At 39.4% G+C, this 27,496-nt stretch overlaps 1 protein-coding gene across 8 annotated transcripts in view; it reads left to right on the top strand.

Moving 5' to 3' along the window:
- mllt10 (MLLT10 histone lysine methyltransferase DOT1L cofactor) overlaps positions 1-27,496 on the top strand; it is a 74,062-nt gene that overhangs the window by 26,215 nt on the left and 20,351 nt on the right. For 5 of the 8 annotated variants that reach the window (XM_061965483.1, XM_061965482.1, XM_061965481.1 and 2 more), the window contains exons 4-10: positions 6,158-6,267; positions 6,340-6,443; positions 6,598-6,691; positions 10,768-10,860; positions 23,096-23,194; positions 26,139-26,475; positions 27,112-27,324. In XM_061965483.1, coding sequence (XP_061821467.1) covers positions 6,158-6,267; positions 6,340-6,443; positions 6,598-6,691; positions 10,768-10,860; positions 23,096-23,194; positions 26,139-26,475; positions 27,112-27,324 — 1,050 coding nt within the window. The remainder of the gene's footprint in view (positions 1-6,157; positions 6,268-6,339; positions 6,444-6,597; positions 6,692-10,767; positions 10,861-23,095; positions 23,195-26,138; positions 26,476-27,111; positions 27,325-27,496) is intronic. The other 3 variants (XM_061965484.1, XM_061965486.1, XM_061965487.1) reach the window with 3 other exon arrangements.

The raw sequence follows: 27,496 nt of genomic DNA, 5'->3' as shown, positions 1-27,496 counted from the left end.
TGACCTCCCGCTCACCTTTCCTGCTCCTCCTCAATTTGTCATCAATTTTGCTGTGAGTTTGTCTTTTCTGACAGGCAGCTTTTGTGTGGCACAATAAAGAGCTGCCAAATTTAATTGCAATGGTATTAAGCATTCAAATTCAATCGCAGCCTTTCTCCTTCAGTCATCGGCTATGCTATTTGTAAAAATATTAACAGCAACCATACTGAGATTGAATTTCTCGGTGATTCGAGGTCTGTTTGGGTATACTCACAAATTTAGATGGATAAATATTAGAGGTGGTGAAATAATTGATTTTTAGTTGCATTGCAATTCGGGAATGGACGATTATAAAATCGATTAGTAAATGTCAATAATCGATCATTGATTTATTAAATGTAAATAAAGTAATGCAGACAGTTCTAAAATTTGGCTGACTGTATTGAGCCACCTCACCGAGAGATCCGACGGGCTCCTTTATTTTAGGTTTATTTTCCAGTTTTCCACATATTTCCATTAATTTAATAAATGTGGGAATTAATTTAACTGTTTCTTTTTAGAAATGCACTGTTTTTTAAAGTTGCAAGTGATAAACGCTTATTTAGTGAAATAAAAACAAATGTAAAATCGCATTAATATACATAAATTAAAGATGCATTAATAATCTATTTTTAATCGAATCGTAGCTACTGAATCGTAATCTTAATCGAATTGTGAGGTGCTCATAGATTCCCACCTCTAATAAGTATGGTCTCTAGTTGTGCTTAACTGATGAAAGCTTTTATAGTAGTTTGCTGAAGACCAGAATTGCTGAGAGTGCATCACATGTTATACATTTGTGCAGATGCAATCGGAAGACAATTTTTTCTTGAGTGTGGTGAGATATGAGTGACCTGTCAGGGTTCATTTGTGCGGCCCATGCAAAATTTCCCTCTCTCGAGTGTTTCAAATGAACTCTAACCAACCGTGGAAGGGAATTTAGTGGTAGCAGGAGTTCATTATGTGCAGTCACTCAATGAGCGATGGTAACTGACACTACTGTTAAGTTTTTTTTTTGGTTGTGACAAAATGTTGTGGAATATAGTGGCCAACAGTGGGTACTAGCTTTGATAAACTCTGAATTCAGTAGGATAAGACAATCTCAAAGCTCAGCTTGCCAGTGTCTGAAAACAGCATTTTGGAAATATGTGACAGTGTTTTCTACAGAACTGCAATATGTATGTGGCGCTGTGCGGGCGGGGGAATCTTTTATATTATTGTGTCATCTAGTTAAATAAATATGTCTGCCTCTTATATCCTTATAAATAAAAAATGACAGCAAATTTATTTGAAAATAATAAGTCTAAATAAACAGTCGTAAATCAGCACGCGCAGGTTAGCATAACGGCTAATTCCTTTCATAGTCAGATGCTATTTACTAAATAAACACAGGTGTCATTCCAACTATACAGAGCAACAATAACACATCACATGCTGAGAAGCCATTCATGTTTCAAATAAGGCTGCAACAACTAATCGATTAAATTGATTAAAATCGATTATAAAAATAGTTGGCGATTAATTTAGTCATCGATTCGTTGGATCTATGCAATGCGCATGCGCAGAGGCAAATTCATTTATTTATTTTAATTTTTTTTTAATTAATTTTTTTATAAACCTTTATTTATAAACTGCAACATGTACAAACAGCTGAGAAACAATAATCACAATAAGTACGGTGCCAATATGCTGTTTTTTTTCCCAATAAAATACTAGAAAGGATAGAAATGTAGTTTGTCTCTTTTATCCGATTATTAATCGAAGTAATAATCGACAGATTAATCGATTATCAAATTAATCGTTAGTTGCAGCCCTATTTTCAAATATCTCTTAAAGTGTTACAAAATGCGCTTTGGCAATGACTTCCTTACCAATAGAAAGCGGCTTTCCAAAATTGGGGTTTTTAAGCGATTAAAAAAACGATTCATGAATTAGGATCTGTAAGCTTAAAAAATGTTGAGAAAAACCCTCAACGAGAGGTATTTGCATTTTAAATACATTGCATTATTATGAAGAAAGATATATGAACACAAAGTGTCACTATAATGTAAATTTAACAGATTCAGTCTGTTTTATTTACTAGAATAAAACATCAGGTCCATTTAAGGCACTAAGAACACTTTTTTGGGCATTTGAATGTTGAACTTGTTGCTTTTCCTCTGCTTCAGATAATATTTAAATCATTAAAACATACCCATCAATCACAGTGCTAGCATATGTTAGCAATAGTCATTATAGAAAACACATTTAACACATAGTTAAAGTTAAAGTTAAAGTAGCACTGATGTTCACACACACACTAGGTGGGATGAAATTACCCTCTGCATTTGACCCATCCCCTTGTTCCACCCCCTGGGAGGTAAGGGGAGCAGTGAGCAGCAGTGGTGGCGGCGCTCGGGAATCATTTTGGTGATTTAAATAAATGTCTATATTGGTCACAAATACATTTTATGTTTCGTAAAACATGTACTCTTGTACACAGACATTAATATGCAACATTATTGTGTTCAAAACCTTATTTAACCACAGAACATGAAGATATTTACTTACAAGGAAGACTTTCATTTAGTCAAGCAGCAGATGAGGCACACAGGCGATTATATCAACATTTTTCTCCATGTAAGTGTATTTTAATCTGAAATATAATGTACACATCTTTGTACCTGTAATATGTCGCTATATTGATGCACAGATAAGTTAGAAAAGTATAAAGTCACAGCGTTTCCCTTGGGTTGCCAAGATACCTGTGGCGATGGGGGCGTGGTCTCCATGACATAATCTACTTTGCATCATTTCTTTAAAAAGGCTCAAAAAATGTATACAGTACATTTAAAACAAATCTGTGTTATTGAGTATTGACATATATTTTTATATTATATAATGTTCTATTTTCAATTGTTGCTGCTTGTTGCTGCTTATTGTACAATGCACTTTGTTGAGAATTGTTCTAGTGTTTAGAGACTTTTTGTGATTTTTATTTATTAAAAATGACTGGCAACAAATCTAGCATCTTTGTCTGGTGTTATTATAGACTGTACCCATGTTTAGAGACTCTACTTCTGTCCATCGTTGTCCACAACGGAAAGCGTGCTGCAGTGAGCATGACACGGCATGAGCGTCACACTCGCTTGGCGTTGCTGCTGCTGCTGCAGTCGGACTTTCTCTCCTTAAAAGTCGCCACTCTCATCTTAATATTTGCACATTTTGTAGATAGCTGTCCGTGGGTATATCTGGGATATATTAAAATTACGTCCACATCGCAGACATGCTGACTACGCTCCAGACAAGCACGTGCGTCTTGTTTACATCAAAACATCCAGTTTCAGAAGTGCTGCTTTTTTTGGGAGACAAATTTGGCAATAGTGCGCAAATAATAGGCTATACATAAATTCTGCTGTTGGCAACGTTTTATGTTTGTGTGGTTTTGTGATTTGATGTTTATTTTTCCAATGGTCTCAAACACACCATCCGTGCGTCACAGCGGATTGGCGAGGGATTGAGGAAGTGTTACCGTATTTTTCGGATTATAAATCGCTCCGGAGTTTAAATTGCACCGGCCGAAAATGCATAATGAAGAAGGAAAAAAATATATACAAGTCGCACTAGAGTATAAATCGCATTTTTTGGGGAAGTTTATTTGATAAAATCCAACACCAAGAATAGACATTTGAAAGGCAATTTAAAATAAATAAAGAATAGTGAACAACAGGCTGAATAAGTGTACGTTATGTGACGCATAAATAACCAACTGAGAACGTGCCTGGTATGTTAACGTAACATATTACGGTAAGAGTCATTCAAATAACTATAATATATAGAACATGCTATACGTTTCCAAATAATCTGTCACTCCTAATCGCTAAATCCGATGAAATCTTCCTCGGTGTCGCTTCTAAACAACTCTGCCAACTCCAAAGGTAGACAATGCGCCGCTTCCTCTTCTATCGGTACGTCGCTTAGGTCAGAGTCATCGTCAGTTGCAGTTCCAATTATAATGTTAATAATATAAATATTAATAATATAAATAGTGTTATTTGATATTTTACGGTTATGTGTTAATAATTTCACACATAAGTCGCTCCAGAGTATAAATCGCACCCCCGGCCAAACGATGAAAAAGACTGCGATTTATAATCCGAAAAATACGGTGTATATATCCGGGAAAGCACGGCCACAGAGACAAAAGTGTTTGCACGGGAGGTAAAACTTGTTGGAATTGGGACGGCTGGTATCCTAAGATTTTGAAAAAAAAAGTTAAAGATGGTGAGCATCGGACTTTTACCTATTCTGGAGGCTACAATGCATTACATTATTTTATTTTGTTTTCACATAAAAAAAACTTATTTTTTAAGGGTAGCAATCATGATTTAGCGGTGGTGGTACGCCACATTCAGTTGCATTTAGGGGAAACCCTGGGCCAAAACAGACCCGAAAATGATACTGCTAGTTAAGCACAAGAGAATGGTCAAGAAACGTGCATACAGAAATAAAGTTGCAGATAAAAAAAAATTAACTAAATCAAAGAATATAGCACACTAAAGGCCTGATCTTCTAAGATTCAAATAACTGCTAAGTAGCATATTCAAACTATAAAATTATGTTTAATATTAGTGGGTTGGTTGTGTGTGATCTAAGACTGCAACAATTGATAACAAGTGGAAAAAGAGGCACAGACCGCCCATTTTAAATGAGAATTTTGTGTGTTTCATTGGAATGATGTGCCCATGGAAACACTAATTTCTGTCCACATTTATGTTGGCATTCTCTCCAACCTGTGTGCGATGTTGTTGAACACGCTGCACACATCTATAATTTGTACAATTTTTTTTAAAAGGAAATTTTGTAAGAAAATGCCTGTTGCAAGACATTTTTTTTCATATAGGAGATATGTTATAATAGTTTATTTTCTGAATTGAAAAAACAAACTCCCTTAAAAACACCAAAACATAATTTAATTAGTTTTAATCAGCCCCTAAGTCCGCTGGCAGCTATAAAATGGTATTGTTAAATAGACGATTGTCACACACACGTAGGACAAAGGATTCTCTGTCTATCAGTCTTTGCGGTGCGATTCCCTTCTTTCTTACAGTTAGGTGTATAACTCTGCCCGTTTGCACATGGATTAATAGCGTTAACAGTTTTAATCTTGATCATCACATTGTGCGTGTTGATTATAGTTGGGTTTTCTCCTCCCAGTATTGTAGCTGTTGTGATATATTTTCATATACATGAAGGCAGACATGCTAAATGGATTGTACTTTTTATTTTGCTCACTTTAGAGACACATTTCTCTGCGCCCCAGCTTAGTAAGATAGCTTTGTGTGCACAATCAAGTTTGCACATGTTTTAGTAAACGCAAACCTTTCGTAAATCAGGCCCTAAATATGACTTATTAATTAATCGTAATTAATGCTATCGTTTGACATCCCTAATCCTAACATTAGGGCAACATATGGAGAAGTGACACCTTTAAAAGAAAATGTTTAAAATAGGGCTGTCAAATGATTGATTTTTTAAAGTAAAATTAATCACATTTTGGAATTTGGATTAATCAATGGTGATTATTCGTTTGCATATAACTAACATTTGCTTAAGGAAATACTTTAATATTTGTACACAAATGCAATTTTATTGCCAGAATGTCATCCAGGACCGTTTTTAAAAGTTTTACTTGAATGCATATAATTTATTTGCACAAAACTTGGTAACAGTTTTATCTGAAGTTCTTACAGGCTGCATTTTGCAGTGATATTTGCCAGCGAGCACTAAGTCAGTCTCCTCACTCAATTTTTTACTGACGTACAGTATGCATTGATCTGATCCCTGACCATATAGCGGTTAAGGTAAAAGAGCTTGTACAGTCAAAAAAAATTGCGTGATTAATCTAAGTGTGTTCATGGTTAATGTGATCATTTTTTGTTATTAATTACATGAGTTAAGTAGTTTATTTTAACAGCCCTAATTTAAAAACAAGAGTTTCTGCATAAATATGTATACACATGGAGAATTCTTAACAAAATGTATTTTTGGCAGTCAAAATAAACAATTATTTGGAGAACTTTATCACCAAGCCTGCTCATTAAGATTTGTTTATGTTATGTATACTTATCCATGTTTTTCTCTCTTCTTACTCTTACAGGCTGGGCTCATGTGGTGTGTGCCCTTTACATACCCGAGGTAGAGTTTGCAAATGTCTCAACGATGGAACCTATCGTGCTCCAGTCTGTACCCAATGATCGCTATAACAAGGTAACAAACCACACATCTAAATGTTAGCCGTATAAAACAATTGTCTGTTACCCAATTATGTGTGATTTATAGACCTGCTACATTTGTGAGGACCAGGGCAGAGAGAGTAAAGCGGCATGCGGCGCGTGTATGACCTGTAACAAACACGGCTGCAGGCAGGCCTTCCATGTCACATGGTGAGACTTGCTGACATTACATTTACGTCACTTGTCAAAGGAGATTGCTTTATCGTTTTACAGATTGGTTATGCCCCCCACCCCGCACTTCCTTTCTAAAAGTTTTTATTTGAGGATAAAAGTACATTATTCTGTCCTCCCATGTGTGCCACAGTGCCCAGTTTGCAGGGTTGCTGTGTGAGGAGCAAGGGTCGGACGCAGACAACGTCAAGTACTGTGGTTACTGCAAATATCACCACAGCAAATTGGTAAGTGGCCCCTTCTGTTTGCCACATAGTCCACAGACACAGCTTTAACGAAAGTCCACATACTGTAGGAAGACATGGATTTTTATGTGTACTGTAAAGGTGAGGATATTTGCAAGGTCGGTCATAATCACAACTGACACATTTTTATGGCGCATAATATAGAAATTTGCATTTAAAACTCATAATCAAATTTGCGATGGTATGGGACACTGTGTCACAGCAGTGCTGTAAATTAGTCTGATTTGCTTTGTTTCAGTAGCTTTTATTAGACAAATGTTTTTGAACTAGTTTTGTTTTTGTGACATTTGCTTGAATTAGACACAATATGCTCAGATTAGACCAGCATCAGGATATGACTGTGGATATGACTTTTTGTTTACTCCTATATGGGCTTTGCACACATTGGATATTTGCAGTTAGTTATCTGGTTTTTCTGGCATTAATCCTAGAATACACATTTGTTCCACCTATGCCTTCCATTGTCTATTGCCTCTCAATTAGGGCTGGGCGATAACATCCAATCAGGTAACAGTATCAACTATCCATTTTGGTTGCGCCATCTTGTTGTCTCACAGTTGATTATTTGCTTGGAGTAAGAAGAGAAACTGAAAATTAGTCGATAAAACAGGAAAAGTCACCTCTACAGTATGGCAATTTTTTGGGATGTTTTAAAAACTGACCGTAGTCAGACCATTGTGGTCTGTAATTTATGCAAGGCGCTCGTCCCCACCAAGACCAGTAATACCATACCACTTTAGAGCACAGCACTGACACTAAACCTGCAGGAAAAAGTTCTTCTCCGGTTTCACTGTTTACATTTTCACACTTTGCACTATTTTGTTACACTTTATTAAGCATTTATTTCATATTCCTCATGTTTGCACTTTCACTTTAAGAGGTTATTGTTAAGTATTCGATGTGATTTTAGAATTTTGTATACAATAAGTGTTTTCCAATGTTGTGTTGACATTTTCTTTCCTTTCTGCCTTGATAGCTGAAGGGAGTTATAATCAAAGGAGGGTAGGCCTGGGCGATATATCAATTTTATCGATATATTAGCGTTTTTTTGATGCAGACAATTTAAATATTTTAAGAATCGATTTTTTTCTCCTCTTGCTCCAGCATACCTTTTGCCCCTTAGGCTCTTCCATAGCTCGCGCCGTCCACTTACTTCCTTCGCGGCACACATAGCAAAACATGGCTAATGCTAACTAGAGCCAGACGTTTGGTCCAAAGAAAAAAAAAGTTTTGTCAGTACTTAAGTTTTGCGGCAACAGGCGTGGAACAAGTGACTGCATTGTGCAAAGTTTGTTTCAAAAAGGCATCAGCACAACGAACTTGTTTCAGCATCTGAAACCGAAGTCTCCAGCCGAGTGCGGGAAATACTCCTCTTTATGATGTGAACAAGACACAACAACAAAAAAACGAACTATGGGCTAAAAATTACTTTACTATGGAGGAATCATTTACACAAGGTATGTATGATGTGAAAAAAGCACAATGCGTAGAGCAATCACTAAAGCAGTTGCTCTGCATGCCGCCAAGATGTGTAAATAAAAAAGGCTGCGTTTACTTTTTCCGCTTACTGAAACTAACTATAGTCCTCTCAATGTTTTACTTCATTTGTTTGGATACAGTGTATAATAATACAGTTTTATTTACAGAAGTGTGTTATTCAAGACAGAGTTCGAAGTTTGCACTTTATTGATCTCAATGTTGGAGATTATTTGCATGCAAAATGTGCAATCCTATATTTTTGTTAACAAAAGTATTGTTTTCAAGTAGAAGTATTGCTTCCCAAGGGAAGCTCTTAATTTAACTATGTGAAAATTATTCCATAAAAAGTACAATTGACATCTGGTCTCAAAAGAAAAATATTATACAAATTAGAATTTTACCAAGAGTAAGATGCATTGTATGCAGTGTCATTTAAAATTATTAGTTTTTGATTAAATAAAAGAAAACCTTGTTTTGAATTATCTTTGTCATTTGTATTCAATGGTTTCTTTAAAAAGTAGTGAAAAATCAGAAAAAAATTAATCCAATATCCAATTTTTTGTGAAAAAATCGGATATATATATAATATAAATATAAATAATTATCAATATAAAACACTTATATCGTGATACAGTTTTCAACCATATCGCCCAGCCCAACTTTCAATCTTCACATTTATTCATTTTGTTCACATTCATTCTTTCTGACGTCGATCATCCCAAAAGAGCCTCTGCTGTCATCCTGTGCATGTTTTCGCAACCACAACCAGCTTTTACATCTCTTTTCAACACACGTCACTCCTAATTTCAACATGATGCGGAAAGGCAGCGAAATGTAGCTGCCATGAAACAGCATCACAATCTGCCGCCCGGCAGTCCCCACTTCCGTTCTGTTTCAGCTTCGCTGTGCAGCGAAATAGCACAGACTTTTATGAGATCCTGCAAATTCGCGCTTAATCACGTGCTTAAGTAAACACTGCGGAACGTCTTGACCTTTGCCGTCCATCAATACCCACAGGCGTGCGCGTCTGTGACAGCATTTACTTGGCTTGTAGAAAACACAACATTTTTGCTTTGCAGAACAACAATTTTTGACTTGAATAAAATCCGAAAGAGTCTGCTGCCGTGTCGATGAAGTTCCGTTGCAGTTAAACATCCTGTGAAAATTTAGGGCTCAGAAAGGCCGTCTGTCTGCAGATACATCTGTATTCAATGTCCACTGACTAATCCTGTGTCATCACACCATTTATGACACTGGCAAATAAAATGATCAAAAATAAAGAAAATAATAATTAAATGAGCGCTTCAAAATGCCTATTCAGTTGATCATTCGCTTTCCCTGGATCAATCCATCCACCCCTTCTTTCATTCACATTGACATTACTCTCTATCTTGTATCTCTATTGGTTCTGGTGGTCATCCCTCTATTTCCTTGAATTATTTTAAAAATGCCGCTAATGTTATATGTTCAAATGAGCATATTTCCTAGTCTGTTACAAATGAGCTCAATTTGTCAAGTCTTTCGAGATCAGTGCTAACATGAAAATATGCCACAAGCTTCTTTTTTTTTTCACGTGAGCACACATCAATGATATTTTGGTTAGCGATAACGAACACGAATGGAAAGACTCATGCTGGTGTATTGATTGTGTGCAAATGGTTTTGGAGACTTGCGCCGATGGAAATGCTAGAATTATACAGATGGCTGTACGAGAGTGAATCAGTGATGGGGTGCACAATGTTAGCGGAATGGTTTATAAATTATGAGAAAAGGACAATAGTGTTTTTGTTGGCAAGATTATGGCAACTAATATTGTGGGTGTTGAGGTTTTGGTCAGATCTTTATTTTTTTATGATTATATATGTATGTATATATATATATATATATAGATTGATTTTTAAAAAAAGGTTCAGTCTAACACCAGTGAGTTATACCTTTGTTAAAGATAGATGCCATCATGTGACCAAGATGAAGCGTAATGAGCTTGTAAAATTCAAGGTTGTCTTTTTAGGAGGTTTTTTTTGTATGAAATAACGAGAGAGAGAATAATCACATACCTGCATTGACTGCAGGCCTTAATCTATGCCTGGAGGTAATCTCACTGGTTCTTAATCACCATGGCTACAGACGCTACGAGCAATACCAAACAGGCTTGGACTGAGATCGATTGCCAAGCCTCTCCCAAAGCATCCCAGGATACCTCATAAAATCATACCCTCAAAAAGACACTGAGCATGTAACGGGGTGCATCGCATATTGTGTGGAGGAAGGTTTTGAGTGTGACTGTAATGCACATTAGAATGATATATTAGCGTACATATATATACAAACAAATCACTACAAAATCCAAGTGAATGCCTGCAGGTTATGTTATGAACCAAAAAACACTTTTTCTCTTTTATCACGTAGGGAGCACATAATCATGCAAATTTATTGTGACTTATTTTTATTTTTTACTTCACTTCAGTCGTTTTTTTGGTTTTGTTCGGGTTTTTTTAGTTAGTAAAACATTTTTAGGATGAAGCCTCTTTTTCTTTGAACTTCAACCAGTAACTTGGAGTTCCTCTTTACCTTTTTAGCGAAGGAGCAGGGGCAGCGGTAGTAGATCTCAAAGCTTAAGTGACTCTTCTTCCTCTCAATGTATGGATAGACCCCCAGACCAGGACCAGCAGGTAAGACAGACCTCAGATCTTACCCTCTCTTCGCCTCCCACCTATGACTGTGGATCCACCAGAAACATGTCGCTTTTACATGCTTACACTGTGGAGAGATGGTCAGACATGTGCGACCATTTGGTCAGACATGCGCGACCATTGATGAAATTGTACTTAGAAGCTTTGTATTTATTTTGATCACTCTTTATTGTTGTATGAGAGTAGATGAAGTAATTATCCCCGTTGTTTAGAATTGATGTGTTGAAAGAATTGAGGCAACCAACTGTTGATTCAGTCCCAAAACTCTGTAAAGTTGAGGCATTGAAACAGGTGTTCAGAACATTGAAAGAGAGAGATTCTCCCATCTATTTTTTTTTTCATTTTCTTTATCATTCACAATCCCTATGTGAGACAAGAACTCATGTCTTTCTCTATCTCTATCGTAAAATACGGCTCGTACGCGACGGCTAACAATATAGCTAATGGGAGTCATCTTTTCCACCTATGAAGCCCTCTAAGGCTCAATCCGAATTCTCCCCCTTCCCCTTCCCCCTTCGTCTTTACCCTCCCCGTTGGCTTTAGCATCTAGCGCCATGGCTAAGTGTGAAAATACGCTTCTAGGAATTTGGACGTCGCTCGAGTTTTGCCAAGACTTGACCTAAAGCAGATGCGACAAATGTTTATTTTCATGATGCTGTCGCACGGTATGTTCGGCATTGTCGGCATCTTTTTTTTTTTCGCTTGTCAACATCAGGAAGAAAACGGATCTTTGTTTGTTGTTTCTAAAGCCGATAATTAACGCGTGTCCCCTTTGAAAAGGCATTCTATAGTTATGCCGTTACACGTTGGTCTCACGTGTGTTTCCAGACACACACCGATGGCAAAGGCAGACTTTTCACAAACATGTATCATGTTACATTACTGATGAGGCAGAAAACAAGTAACACGGTGTCCTGAAGCAATAACTTATGGTAATTTCAACCACGTTACTGGCTTGTAACGAGCAGTGAAAACATACAATAAACAAACAATTGAAAAGGCGACTTATGTGGCTTTGCGGTTTATTCTTTCTACATTGATAAAACAAATAATATAGTTACAGCTGTTTAAGCAAAATATACTACAACTCGGTTGTTTTAACAAGCGTTAAAAAAATACTATGAACAATTTATATTTATAGGCTTTGTTTTGTTTCTGCCATCGTGGTTTAGCAGGCACAGTGTAATGTTGAACATTTCTCTTCTTCCTCGATATCTTAGGGAGGTCCCCGAGCTCATTTCTTTTAAGAGGGCTCTGTGGCCCTCACAATTGGCCCTTCCCCCTTACCTGATGGAGAATTCGGACACCACTTGATTGACATGAACTCGCAAAACAAAGGGGGAAGAGGGAGTATTCGGACTGAGCCTGAAACATACAAAAACTGCCTACAGTACTCCATTTACATGCCTTGACCTGCATATTAACCAAGTATTAGCAACATTGTTACTATAAAAGCTAACACCAAGGAACTACTTTTAGTAACACGGCGCTTTGATCAAGTGCACCTATTGACATACTGAGCTGCAACTGCTGCTGCGTTGCCTCTGAGTTGATAAGTTTGTGCTAGATTATAAATCATGCCTCGTACGTGTATAGTAGATGGTTGTGTCCGTAAACCAAGAAGTTGGTCAAGGTTTGAAATTCAATATAAACTTGACGACATTGCTAGGAAGACGCAAATATATGCTCGTTTTCCCCACCTTTTCTATTTACCTGAGGAGTGAAAATTCTAATTAAGTCATTATCTATACAGAGAACACAAGTCTTTTGCTGAAAGATATAAACATCCTATCAGTTGGCATTCAAGTGAAAGCAGAAATTGTACAGTAAGTGATTGTTTTATTATCGGAGTTTGTATTTCTTGTTTAGCACTTAGCAATACTGCTACGTGATGCTTGGTGTTTCACTATAGCGGATTTGCTCATCATCTAGCCCAGGCTTATTCATCTGGCTATTCACTATAGCTGTGTGTTCTTTGTGTCATAAATACCATTTTTTAAAGTGTTTGTTAATCAAATGCAAACATCCTCACACTTTCACTATAGCTGTGTGCTATTTGTGTCATGAATATATTTTTTTTATTGTGCTTGTTGATAAAATGCAAAAATCCTCACATTTATTGGTGCAGTACATCTTTGGACTGTTTTAACCAGTATTTTAAGTCAAAGCATAATAATTGTATAAATGTATCAATATGCTGTAAGTACATTATGCTTGTGTAAGGTGTTTTTTTTAAAACCGTCTTTTGTTAATGTGGTCAGACCTCATGTTGCGCACAGCGCTATTATTGTGAAGGGGTTAAATGTGTTGCTGATCTGAGCTTGAAAAGTAAGGAGACGACTTGAGGCTGTTAAAAACAATAAAAGGAGGGAGCCTCTCAAATTGTGGCTGCTCTCCTTTTTATACATTGATCTTTCATCGATGATGTCATTCATAACAACATAAGCAGATGAGATGTGTTGTAGGTGTATGGATTAGTTTTGCTTTAGCTTTGTAGGTTAGGCGGTGTTTCAAGTAGCCGTCTCGACATTCTTTAGTTCAGAACAGGGCGGTTGAGTGTTTTGAGGGTGAATGAGTAGTACCGGACACATTATTTTCCAAAACAAATGTTCTTTCTCTTCACAATGACAGTATTTCAGTCACATTTACGTTAATTTCTTTAATATTGTGCGTTTAATAGGGGATTTTGTTTTTTTGGCCAATTCTGTGATTTTGTCGGCGGTTATGTTAACATGGAAATCATATGTGTGTGTGTGTGTGTGTGTGTGTGTGTGTGTGTGTGTGTTTTGTCTCGTCTTGTCTTGTTTTATAGTAACAGTGGTACTATTGTATTGTTAGTGTACAGGAGCTTTTCTTGTTTTTGTTTGTATAGTATTGTTCTTGTATTATATTGTTTATGTTAAATGTGGAATGAGTGAGAGGGGTTGGGATATTATAAGCATTTGCTTCATCCAACCCCTTTTCAAGCCTTGCATAAATGTCCCTGCCAAAATGTTTAAAAAAAAAAAAAAAGGTGTGTGTTGTACTGTGCAGGTTTGAAATAAATAATTCAATCAATCAATATGGCCTTACTTTTTTGTTGAGTTTAGTGATTATTGATTAGGCATGCTAGCGCTATGTCAAGTAAAAAGTAGCAAACATGGTGAGATTCCAAACATGTAGTGGACTTGGTCTTTCTTTCACTCATATGCTCACTGAACCGTTTCACCGTTACAAGCTCAATAATTTGCATGCATGTTGCGCGGCCCTGTATTTGTCCATCTATCCATTTTCTACCGCTTGTCCCTTTTGGGGTTGCGGGGGGTGCTGGAGCCTATCTCAGCTGCATTCGGGCGGAAGGCGGGGTACACCCTGGACAAGTCGCTATCTCATCGCAGGGCCAACACAGATAGACAGACAACATTCACACTGACATTCACACACTAGGGCCAATTTAGTGTTGCCAATCAACCTATCCCCAGGTGCATGTCTTTTGAGGTGGGAGGAAGCCGGAGTACCCGGAGGGAACCCACGCAGTCACGGGGAGAACATGCAAACTCCACACAGAAAGATCCCGAGCCCGGGATTGAACTCAGGACTACTCAGGACCTTCGTATTGTGTATTCATTTTTTCTCTATTATTATTATGATGGTGAGAAGCTGAAATCTACATCAAAATTTAAATAATTGTCCAGCCCTAGCGTGTCTGCAAAAGAGTTTTGTATTTTTTGTGTTGTGCTGTTTAGTTAGTATTAAAAACTTGAAAAGGATCTGTCTAAGAAAGGGGTCACCGACCTGTCAATCGCGATCGACCAGTCGATCTTTGGGACCATACCGATCTATCGCAAAAATACAAGAAAACAAATAATTAATATGACATCAGTGACATCCCCACCCGGAGATTAACAAACAGACCCACCAACAGGCATGCATTTTAACCCCTGAACACGCCCACAGGCCTCGCCTTGCTCTCTTCAGCCTCACATCCAGCCGCTCTCGACCCAACGGACACCCCCCCCCCCCCCCCCGGAGCACAGCGGCATACATCACCGGCTCATCCTGCAAACACGCATGGCATGACATGCTCATATATATATGGGCAGCACGGTGGCAGAGGGGTTAGTGCGTCTGCCTCACAATACGAAGGTCCTGAGTAGTTGTGAGTTCAATCCCGGCCTCGGGATCTTTCTGTGTGGAGTTTGCATGTCCTCCCTGTGACTGCGTGGGTTCCCTCCGGGTACTCCGGCTTCCTCCCACCTCCAAAGACATGCACCTGGGGATAGGTTGATTGGCAACACTAAATTGGCCCTAGTGTGTGAATGTGAGTGTGAATGTTGTCTGTCTATCTATGTTGGCCCTGCGATGAGGTGGCAACTTGTCCAGGGTGTACCCCGCCTTCTGCCCGATTGTAGCTGAGATAGGCTCCAGCGCCCCCCGCGACCCCGAAGGGAATAAGCGGTAGAAAATGGATGGATGGATATATACCGGTGTGTGTATATATATATATACATACATACAGTCGTGGTCAAAAGTTTACATACACTTGTAGAACATAATGTCATGGCTGTCTTGAGTTTCCAATCATTTCTACAACTCTTATTTTTTTGTGATAGAGTGATTGGAGCACATACATTGTTGGTCACAAAAACATTCATGAAGTTTGGTTCTTTTATGAATTTATTATGGGTCTACTGAAAATGTGACCAAATCTGCTGGGTCAAAAGTATACATACCGCAATGTTAATATTTGGTTACATGTCCCTCGGCAAGTTTCACTGCAATAAGGCGCTTTTGGTAGCCATCCACAAGCTTCTGGTTAAATTTTTGACCACTCCTCTTGACAAAATTGGTGCAGTTCAGCTAAATTTGTTCGTTTTCTGACATGGACTTGTTTCTTAAGCATTGTCCACACGTTTAAGTCAGGACTTTGGGAAGGCCATTCTAAAACCTTAATTCTAGCCTGATTTAGCCATTCCTTTACCACTTTTGACGTGTGTTTGGGGTCATTGTCCTGTTGGAACACCCAGCTGCGCCCAAAACCCAACCTCCGGGGTGATGATTTTAGGTTGTCCTGAAGAATTTGGAGGTAATTTTCATTGTCCCATTTACTCTCTGTAAAGCACCAGTTCCATTGGCAGAAAAACAGGCGCAGAGCATAATACTACCACCACCATGCTTGACGGTAGGAGTGGTGTTCCTGGGATTAAAGGCCTCACCTTTCCGGGTATTGTGGCCAAACAGCTCAATTTTTGTTTCATCTGACATCACATGGAAAAAGATAAGACCTTCTGGAGGAAGTGTGTGTGTGTGTGTGCGTGTGTGCGTGTGTGCGCGTGTGTGCGGAAAGTTTGGTGATCACAGATCTAAGGTACACTGGTAAATAAAAAAAATCACCTTACTGCAATTAATTACCAGTTAACTATGGACAAAATGCGATTAATCATGATCAGCGATTATTTGAATCGCTTGACAACCCTAGTACATACAGGTAAAAGTCAGTAAATTAGAATATTTTGAAAAACTTGATTTATTTCAGTAATTGCATTCAAAAGGTGTAACTTGTACATTATATTTATTCATTGCACACAGACTGATGCATTCAAATGTTTATTTCATTTAATTTTGATGATTTGAAGTGGCAACAAATGAAAATCCAAAATTCCGTGTGTCACAAAATTAGAATATTACTTAAGGCTAATACAAAAAAGGGATTTTTAGAAATGTTGGCCAACTGAAAAGTATGAAAATGAAAAATATGAGCATGTACAATACTCAATACTTGGTTGGAGCTCCTTTTGCCTCAATTACTGCGTTAATGCGGCGTGGCATGGAGTCGATGAGTTTCTGGCACTGCTCAGGTGTTATGAGAGCCCAGGTTGCTCTGATAGTGGCCTTCAACTCTTCTGCGTTTTTGGGTCTGGCATTCTGCATCTTCCTTTTCACAATACCCCACAGATTTTCTATGGGGCTAAGGTCAGGGGAGTTGGCGGGCCAATTTAGAACAGAAATACCATGGTCCGTAAACCAGGCACGGGTAGATTTTGCGCTGTGTGCAGGCGCCAAGTCCTGTTGGAACTTGAAATCTCCATCTCCATAGAGCAGGTCAGCAGCAGGAAGCATGAAGTGCTCTAAAACTTGCTGGTAGACGGCTTGGCGGGCCAATTTAGAACAGAAATACCATGGTCCGTAAACCAGGCACGGGTAGATTTTGCGCTGTGTGCAGGCGCCAAGTCCTGTTGGAACTTGAAATCTCCATCTCCATAGAGCAGGTCAGCAGCAGGAAGCATGAAGTGCTCTAAAACTTGCTGGTAGACGGCTGCGTTGACCCTGGATCTCAGGAAACAGAGTGGACCGACACCAGCAGATGACATGGCACCCCAAACCATCACTGATGGTGGAAACTTTACACTAGACTTCAGGCAACGTGGATCCTGTGCCTCTCCTGTCTTCCTCCAGACTCTGGGACCTCGATTTCCAAAGGAAATGCAAAATTTGCATGGTTGGGTGATGGTTTGGGGTGCCATGTCATCTGCTGGTGTCGGTCCACTCTGTTTCCTGAGATCCAGGGTCAACACAGCCGTCTACCAGCAAGTTGTAGAGCACTTCATGCTTCCTGCTGCTGACCTGCTCTATGGAGATGGAGATTTCAAGTTCCAACAGGACTTGGCGCCTGCACACAGCGCAAAATCTACCCGTGCCTGGTTTACGGACTATGGTATTTCTGTTCTAAATTGGCCCGCCAACTCCCCTGACCTTAGCCCCATAGAAAATCTGTGGGGTATTGTGAAAAGGAAGATGCAGAATGCCAGACCCAAAAACGCAGAAGAGTTGGAGGCCACTATCAGAGCAACCTGGGCTCTCATAACACCTGAGCAGTGCCAGAAACTCATCGACTCCATGCCACGCCGCATTAACGCAGTAATTGAGGCAAAAGGAGCTCCAACCAAGTATTGAGTATTGTCCATCCATCCATCCATTTTCTACCGCTTATTCCCTTTGGGGTCACGGGGGGCGCTGGAGCCTATCTCAGCTACAATCGGGCGGAAGGCGGGGTACACCCTGGACAAGTCGCCACCTCATCGCAGGGCCAACACAAATAGACAGACAACATTCACACTCACATCCACACACTAGGGCCAATTTAGTGTTGCCAATCAACTTATCCCCAGGTGCATGTCTTTGGAGGTGGGAGGAAGCCGGAGTACCCGGAGGGAACCCACGCAGTCACGGGGAGAACATGCAAACTCCACACAGAAAGATCCCGAGCCCGGGATTGAACCCAAGACTACTCAGGACCTTCGTATTGTGAGGCAGATGCACTAACCCCTCTGCCACCGTGAAGCCCATTGAGTATTGTACATGCTCATATTTTTCATTTTCATACTTTTCAGTTGGCCAACATTTCTAAAAATCCCTTTTTTGTATTAGCCTTACACAATATTCTAATTTTGTGACACACGGAATTTTGGATTTTCATTTGTTGCCACTTCAAATCATCAAAATTAAATGAAATAAACATTTGAATGCATCAGTCTGTGTGCAATGAATAAATATAATGTACAAGTTACACCTTTTGAATGCAATTACTGAAATAAATAAAGTTTTTCAAAATATTCTAATTTACTGGCTTTTACCTGTATATACATATAAATGAATGAAATGGATAAATGCTAAATTATTGAAGGCTCCTGTTGGTGATCAGAAAGAAAGGAAGGAGATAGCCACCCACTTCGCACTTTGCAACAACTTATTTTCTGAATTCAGCAGTGTTTCTCACCTTCTTTATCAAAGTGCTGGTACTCGCAACTTTCTTTGGCCCCATGGTGGTTTATTTTGCTGTTGTACTCAACAGAAAAAGCACAGAGACTGAGTCACCAACGCGTGGGATTTTTTAAATTTTGGCATTCGATTCCGTGGCATGACACACGGCCAAACAAATTAGTTTGTTACGTGCAATGTTTGGCCATGCAATAACAGATGACCTTACAACATTTTGCTGAAAATGTTTATCAAACCGAATCATACAAAAAGTTGGGCATTCAAAAACTGAGGCACAGCTGTGTTAAATTCAATTTTTTGATACTCACAAATTGTCACTACAGTGACTGCTTGAAAATTGTGCTTGCACACCTCGCAGACCCTTGCATTTAAATTCGCTTTGAACAGCGAATGTGAACCCTGCCACCTGCCCCCACCAGGGACCACAGCTTATAATGAATGCTATATTAGTGTGAGCTAATCAGTCATGCCTGTTAGCAGTACATGTAATCACAAGTTGCATAAAATCAGAATTTACAGCCGGTTTCAACTCTCAACTAAGCGCCCCCCACACCCCTTGTTTTTTCGGATAGGGTGTAGTCTGTAGCGAGCACATGTTGCGAAGAAGTCTAGTCTTAAACATCCGTTCAACTTCAGTAGGTTTTCATCCTACATCTTTTTCTGCATTTTTCTACTAAACTCGCTCAATATGCATCCAGCTCTGTAAATTGATGGGAAACAAGATGTGACAGCAACACTATATATCCATCCATCCATCCATTTTCTACCGCTTATTCCCTTTGGGGTCGCGGGGGTCGCTGGAGCCTATCTCAGCTACAATTGTAGCTGAGCAACACTATATACCTGGTTAAAATGACAGGATTCAGATGTTTGTTTGTGTTTGTGTTTCTTTGTACACACAGATCCCACTCATTATGTGCCATTCCATGTTAGACCCTACAGTCAAACTACAGCAGAGTCTAAAAGACTCCTGACCCTACACATAGAAATGCCTGCAGGAAACACACACGCACACACAGACTCAAATTCTGCCGCAGGAAACGGCACAGGGGAATTCCTGCCAGGCCAGGGCAGATTATTTCCACCCCCCCTCGCTTCCTGTTCCTCCATTACACCCCGTCTTCCCTCACCTCTCTAGGCTCGCCCCCCTTCCGTGTCTGTACCCTCTCCTCCTCTTCTTCCTCCTCAGGCCTTTGTGTAGAATTGTATATCATACTAACAGACAATATCTGTTATCCTTCCATTGTTGACATTTAGCCTGTTTATTTTATTACGGCATCATTTAATTTGTTCCCATTTTGTTTTTCCCCCTTCATGTCAGCAATTACCACAGTTTTATATACTAAATAAGATTTTGGGAATATCCACAAAAGTTAGTTCGTACTAGCTGTTTGTTCGGGCGTAAAGTATTTGTTTCATTGATTTGGGTGACCGTTTCCATCCCAAATGAGTCTCATGATCTTTTACCCTGCATGGACTGAGTGGTTGTCAGTCCATTGTTGCACCGCTCATTGTGTAGGCCCTTGTTGATAAATGGACGCAGACCTCATCCTCTCCCTCCAATCATATTTACCGCGCACACTTTCAAAGACCACTTGTCAAATGATCTCGCTGCTCAGGGTGGGCACCAGAGTGGGGGATAAAGGGGGTGTAGACTTGCTGAAAGTCTGCCTGTATAATCAATTGACCTGATTGATAATACTTTATAAGGTTATATTGTTTGTTTGTTTGTGTGTGTGTGTGTGTGTGTGTGTGTGTGTGTGTGTGTGTGTGTGTGTGTGTGTGTGTGTGTGTGTGTGTGTGTGTGTGTGTGTGTGTGTGTGTGTGTGTGTGTGTGTGTGTGTGTGTGTGTGTGTGTTCCCACGCCTGCCGCTTCGGGTTTATGTGTGCGCGCAAGTGATATCCGACCCTGGCAGCTCTGCCTCTCTCAGTCAACACAGTCCTCTGGAATGTTAATGAAAGACAACAAAGGATTTACCTATCTATCTTCTTATAGCTAGTATTATTATTTTTTGCGTAGTTTCTATTAATTTTTTATTGCTTTATTGGTTAATTTTACTGTTTTTCAGTCATGACAAAAGTTTTTTTAGTGTGGTTTATTTGTTTTTTAGCAAGTTAAATTAAGGAACATCATATGGTCACATTTGCATCATTCAACCTATCCAAAAAATAGCAGAGCTTGTTTACCTTCCACCTACTTCAAATCTATTTTAGATCATTCATTCACACTAAAACTTTTACATCTTGTTAAAAAAAAAGGTTTTATTTTAATTGTGTTCACTTCCTGTGTTAAAAAGAAAAACGATTCTAAGCAATAACAAGCTTGTGCAGTGTTAAAGAAAATGTTTAAAGTAAGGATAAAAGTAAGAGTCTAATAAGAATATTGAATAAGAAGAACATGAAAATAAGAAATGGAATATAATTGAGTTAGAATACATGAAGACAAGGTAAATAAAGCAAAGACACTGACAAAAGAATGTGAATACTGGGGTAATATTTTGATTGAATCGCACAATTAGATTTTTTTTTTATATGAAGTAAGTAATACCTTATTGGAGATTAATTAAATACATTGCTTAAATGTAAATACATTGCTTAAATGTAATTACATTTGGCGTAATCAATGTTATTGTAGGCTTTTGTTTAATAATCAAGCAATTTAGTAGCACAGCATTTTGATGCTTTTTTGGTAATGGCCATTTATGTATTTATATTTATGTGCATCGCAATAAATTTGAATATTTATGTGAATTGTTTTTTTTTTATTAGCGGTTTAAATTAATTAAATATATTTTTTAAATATTTCACTCTGTGTTTAGTAAATCTGTAGACTATAAAAGCTTCATTTTTTGAATTGAATTACTGAAACAAATGAAGTTTTCAAAGATTGTCTAATTTATTGTGATGCACGTGTATATGTGCATCTTTGTTATCAACTTACAGTAGATTTATTATAAATTGTCAAATTTAGCAGACTTATATCAAACTATACGATAGAAAATTGTCCACTAGTGGTCACACAACTGGTTGTGGCTTTGGGGCATACTTTTCGCCAGCTTGTCATACCAGGTTACTTCCTTCACTGAGTATAAGTTATTTGTTACTTACCTCTGTTGCACTCTGCAAGAGGAAAACTATGACATTCTTATGGTGTGTGTGTGAACATGTGGAGATATTTAATTTCTATAAAACAATATGAATGTTGATGGAATTCCAAACCACTATGTATTTCTTCATTTATTGTTGAAAATAATTCCAGTATTAGAAGACTGACAAGCTCTGCTGGCAAAGGCATTGTGACTTGCTGGTGTGGGAAATTGTGTTATCATAAGATGAGCAATACTTAACATGGTTTGGTCTTCATCCAGTAGTGTTGCATATCAGACCCCTTTAACTGAAAACACCTGCTGCCTGCGGTCAGAAATACCACCACAAACGTGGTTAGAGGGGGAAAAAAGTTGTAAATAACTTAATTTGCAATATTTTCTCTCTAACACAAATGTTTACTTTTCGTTTGTATCGTCAATTGAACGTAAACAAAAGAGGAAGCTGTATTTAAAAAATATTTACATTTAAAGATCATGGCACAGGCTCGTTCTTGTCGCAGTTTACGGTTGTACCCACAAATAAACTGAAGCCCTGAGCATTAACATTAGCATTAGCGGAAAGCAGCTTGAAGGCAGGTTTCAGTGGAGCTGCTATCTCCTCCTTTGGCTGGTGGGGTCTGTTAACTGCCACTCATTGCGGAAGTCTGGCTAAACTGTCACCAGCTTTCATGTGATCATTTCCCAATGAGACCCTGAGGGGGAGAGGCGGGGGGAGGGGGTAGAAGAGTGGGCGTCACCAATAGGTCTCTTAGAATTGATGCATATTTTCACAGCCTGTGTAACCAACAGTTTGTTTAAAAAAAAAAAAAAAAAAGTATTCGTGCACGTGTCTGCCTGTAAGGAGGTGTCAGGCTGTGGGGTGTTCATGTGAGGTGTAAATGCGCCGGCAACCGGTCGCCACCTTGGGGGTGCGAGAGGAGGCTTGGCGGTGTGCACGTTGGAGAGGGTGTAAATTGAGCTGCGATGGTCCGAGGAGGAGGGTATGATTGGATGAAACAATGAGACCTTGTGCACTCGGGCACGAGGCACTTAGACACACTGCTCCAAACTTCAGCTGGCTGAATTCCTTTTTCTCCCTCATCTCTCCTCCATCACTCTCTTTGTGTTTGTGACGCTTTCATCTTAGAGTGATCCTTTGAAATGTAATGCTCTCTTTCCTTCACACACAATTCTACTCCCCCGGCCGTGTCCCAATGATTTTGTCACTATCTCTTTGGAAATAATTCCTGCATTGGTTACCTGTTTTAACATCTTGGTTGCCCTGGTTATTTTCAGCTTTTCCTTTATTTAGTCTTACTTATATGATATTTCTTTTTTTTTTTTTTTTTACCCCCGTTGTCAATACTCAGAAACACAAAGAGCGGGACAGACACAAACCCAAACACAAGAAGACCTCCATGGACATGTCCCCCTCCCTTGTTCTTCCAAACATCATGATCCCAGAGAAGGTGAGGAGCAGCCTTCTACTCTTTCCTTTGGAGAACTGCTCTTCGAGTTTAGGTTTTTACCAAACGTTTTTTCTAGATTGGACCCCCTTTGTGTATTTTACTGGATAAAGCAAAATTTCTGGACCAAAGAATTGCCCAAGCAGGGTATTTTTCTACTTTGTCCTATATTTCCCAGCTAATAATTCATAATCTCAAATTTTAGGAGGTGGGTTCAGAGGGAGGCAAATAATTTAATATATTTTGACCTTGGCCTAGTAATGTGCTTTGAGGGCCATCTCAGGCTGTGTCTCAAATTGAATACTTCCGTCAGTAAACGTCCATATGTGTACTAATGTACAATGTAGGAATGTGAATATTTCAGCAACTCATGATCAGATCAGATTCTTGGGGTACAATTCAATTCAGAATTGATTCTCGATTCAAACCGATTCTTGCTTACCAGACAATACTCTGTGTTTTGGAAAAAAATTATGAACTCGACAAATAACTAAGAAATTGATATACAACTTTAAAAAGTGGTTACAGTCGTCGCTCTTAGCGCGGTTAATTGGGATCAGACATGAACACCATATAATGATTTCCGTCAAGTAGGGTTATTATTTATAAATTAAATATTTTCATAATTAGAGCATAACAAAAAACTGTTTATAACCTCCTAAATGTGTTTTTTTTAGACGTTATTAGAGCCCTCCAAACATGAAATAACACTAATATGGTCACCTCTTTCACCCTATTTAGTAGCCTTGAGTTTGTACTGTACTTACCGGTAGCCCCAATGATCCTACAGGCGTCTTTGATGTGTTTGTCACCCTACATCACATCCAGGATAAATCCCCTTATGTTAGAACTGACTTTTGAGTGCTGAAACCACTAGCATAACTTATTCTGCACAAAATTGGTCAACTTGATGGCCTTAGCTATACCATTAGTTGTGAGGTTACTAGATTAGCATTCCATGTTTGCTTTTCATGTCTGCGTTGTCGTTCCACATCAATCACGTCAAAGTTGTGTTATGGATGTGGAAGTGCATCAAAAGAGTTCATCACCACTTTGACCAGACGGTTGCTGCGAGTTTATAGCAGTCTCAGGTCGCCCTCTGAAGGGCTGTGCCGAATTTCCTACGCTACTTCCGCTGTTGTCGTCCGATGTCGTTCACATTAACGTTTCACCAATGTGGAGATGGGATATTGATGAAGCAGAAGATTAAAGATAAAGTATTATCAAAATACGGTTTATTGGCCAAGTATGTTAAACACACAAGCAATTTGACTTGGTACAATGTAAACAATATATATTAACAATTAACTCAAATGTTAACAAGTACTTAGATAGCTAGTATGTGCAAGGCTAATATAAATAGTGCAGTGGTGAATAGAGCAAAATAAATGTTAACAGTTAATTTAGGCTAAAAACATGTAGAATATGCTTTAAAAAAATTATGCGATGGGGTGAAGCCGTGAGATCTGAAGCGCAATGTTGGGAGAGACGATTGTATAGTCTAGAAAATTGGTCTTATAAAGTTCTTAGTATCTTTCCTATTACTTATCTGAACTCAATAAAATGTTCAACATGTTTAGATTTCAGCATATGGAAGGTGTTGGAACAATTTTGTATCTTAACTGACTTATAATATTTAACATAAGTGGTCAGTTATGTCTGTAGCACACTCATACAGATCAATAAAGCACACACACTCACACACATGTATGTATGATGTTGCAAACATGACAGGACATGCTCTGAATATATACTCTATCATAGTCTGATGTTGTGATCCTACGGTTGGAACGGGTTTTACTGCATTTGCAGTTTGTATTTTATTTTTTTTTATCACTGATTTATGTCTGCACGTAAATTTGATACTGAAATAAAGGGGAAAGTCTAACAAACATTACTAACCAGTATTGAAATATAAAAAAACATACAACCAGCTATTGTGCCTCATTTTTGAGAGAATCTCCTGTAGGTCCTAGAGTGTGTCAATAAGGCACGCACGCACGCACGCACGCACGCACCCACACACACACACACGCACACACACGCACACACACACACACACACACACACACACACACACACACACACACACACACACACACAGGGAACATTAGCGCTGCCAGTGCAAGCCACTGTAACATAACCACATTGAATATGTCATGTTAAGCTATTTCTTACCTGGGAAATTATAGAATCTGAAGTGCACCCCAAACATTTGCCTTTAGTAAAATCGGACTGACTGTATTATTTTCTGCTTGATGCTGAAGCATTCACATCTAAAGCTAGCTAGCTACCGCTAGTAGTGCACTGGAACAAAAAACTACAGAGATTGTTATATGACAGACAGCAGGTGCAGCGAGTAAGCACTGAGGTGGTGTAAAGAACATTTTTTTGATAATCGTTTCTCGAAAATTAGGGCGCCAATTCTGAATCCTAATAAATAAGATTTGCGATTCAAATGTGAATCGATTTTTATCCAGCACCCATAGTACACTGCGTAGTTCCTGGAGGCAGTCATTTTTACTTTGAAGTGCTGTCCCAAATCAATTATTGTTGTTGCACACTTAACAGATATGACAATCTATATTTAGTACCGGTAGTCATTCCATTCTTTTTCTTTTTCTCTCATTTTTAATTGTGAATTGTCACTACTCAAGTTAATCCCTTGCCCCATCTTCTACAAAGTCAAGATGGCAACTATTCAGAGTTGTTTGCTGCATACTTGCCATTTGAGGCATGTTGAGTGCAACATCATGGTACTGACGGCGCATTGCATTTTGCCATATGCACACTTATGCACTCGAAACGCGAAGTGTAACTATGGAAGTGCGCGAGTTGAGACACAGCCATAGTTTTGATGTTTTTTTTCTGCTCCTGTGCTAACCATGCCTCACTCCTGCAACAACCATTCATTCTTCCTTTTCTCCTTCCTTTCGTCCTCTTCCAGCCCTACAGCAGTAGCGGTTCAGTAGGAGGGGGCGTCCCGCTACCAGCAGCCTTGCAGAAGCGACTAGATGAAGGTAGCGCTCGTTTCACCAACGCCAACTTTCAGGAAGTGTCGTCCACTCACTCCGTCGGGAGTTCCAAGGACTGTCTGGCTGCGGACCCTGGGAAGGTGCCGTCCGACATGAAGAGCAAGAAGAACGCCAGCGGAAGTCATACAGTGGGACAGAGGGGTGGGCGGAAGTCGCTCACCTCCTCAGGGAAAGCCCTCCCTTCCGCCGTAGTAACCATGGCAACCTCCTCCACATCTGCCTCTGTGTCCAGTGGGCCTTTCCACCAAGGTAAAATTGATAGCTGCAAATGTTCCTGTATGTTAATCTGGACCCAACAGGGAATTATTCTTGCAGTTAGAAACATGACAACCGAATGACGGATACCACTGTGCGTGCATGTGTGTGTGTGTGTTTATACTGTGTGACTGGATTCTGACCAGACACCAGACTTTTTTTGTGTGGCCTTGATAACGGTGTTTTGTCTCCGGCCTCTGGCTCCTGTAATCTGGGGCCCTGTTTGAGAAAAGACACAAACGCAGAACATGTGGGGAGGTCAGCGCCTGAAGGAGTCGGTGCTTACACTAAGCTCTTGTGTTTTCTATAATCAGAACCTTGAGCTCTCATCAGGTGTGTGTTTTGTCTGTCGAAGGAGTAGCGAATGTATGCATCCGCCTGCGTGCTTCCTCTGTGGGAGGACTACCGGTACATAAAGATGCAAGCAGGGTTATAGTGGAGATTGATAAAACAAAATGAAACGCTTGTTTTGGTTATCTTGTTCCTGCTGTTCCCACAGTGATGCACAGGAGAGTAGCATTGAGACATTCACACCCTTAATGTCTGCTTCTTCTTGTCTTTTATTGGATCTTCCATCTTCACTGGTCTTATCCCGTTTCCTCTGCCTTCTCTTACTTACACCTGTCCCAGGGCTGCTGTTGACAAGTGCCAGCAAGGCGCCCTCTGCCCCCTCCTCCTCTGACTTTTTGAGCTTCTCCGACGCCTCCCTGCGCCCGGGAGGCGGGACTACCTTCTCCTCTCCGCCATCTTTCAGCAGCTGCCTTGTGAAGCCCAGCTCGGAGGGCGGCGCTTCAGAGGGAACGACAACCCTGTTTGGTTCGCTCGCAACTACCACCGTGGCAGGTGATACTTTTATCGTAGCAGTTTTACCAACTTTGATTTATGCAGTGCGACATCACATTAGCAGGTGACACTTTTCATCTGGAACAAGCTTCATACCATGTGACCTTTTTTAACAAAGAAAGCCATCAGAACCTCTTATGGTTGCAAAGACAAACCTGCAGTATTGCATTTA

The sequence above is a fragment of the Nerophis lumbriciformis genome, linkage group LG07 (genome assembly GCF_033978685.3).
Source record: "Nerophis lumbriciformis linkage group LG07, RoL_Nlum_v2.1, whole genome shotgun sequence".
In the NCBI taxonomy this organism is placed as follows: Eukaryota; Metazoa; Chordata; class Actinopteri; order Syngnathiformes; family Syngnathidae; genus Nerophis; species Nerophis lumbriciformis.
Note: the sequence above shows the minus strand (reverse complement) of the source record. Positions and strands in the feature narration are given on the sequence as shown.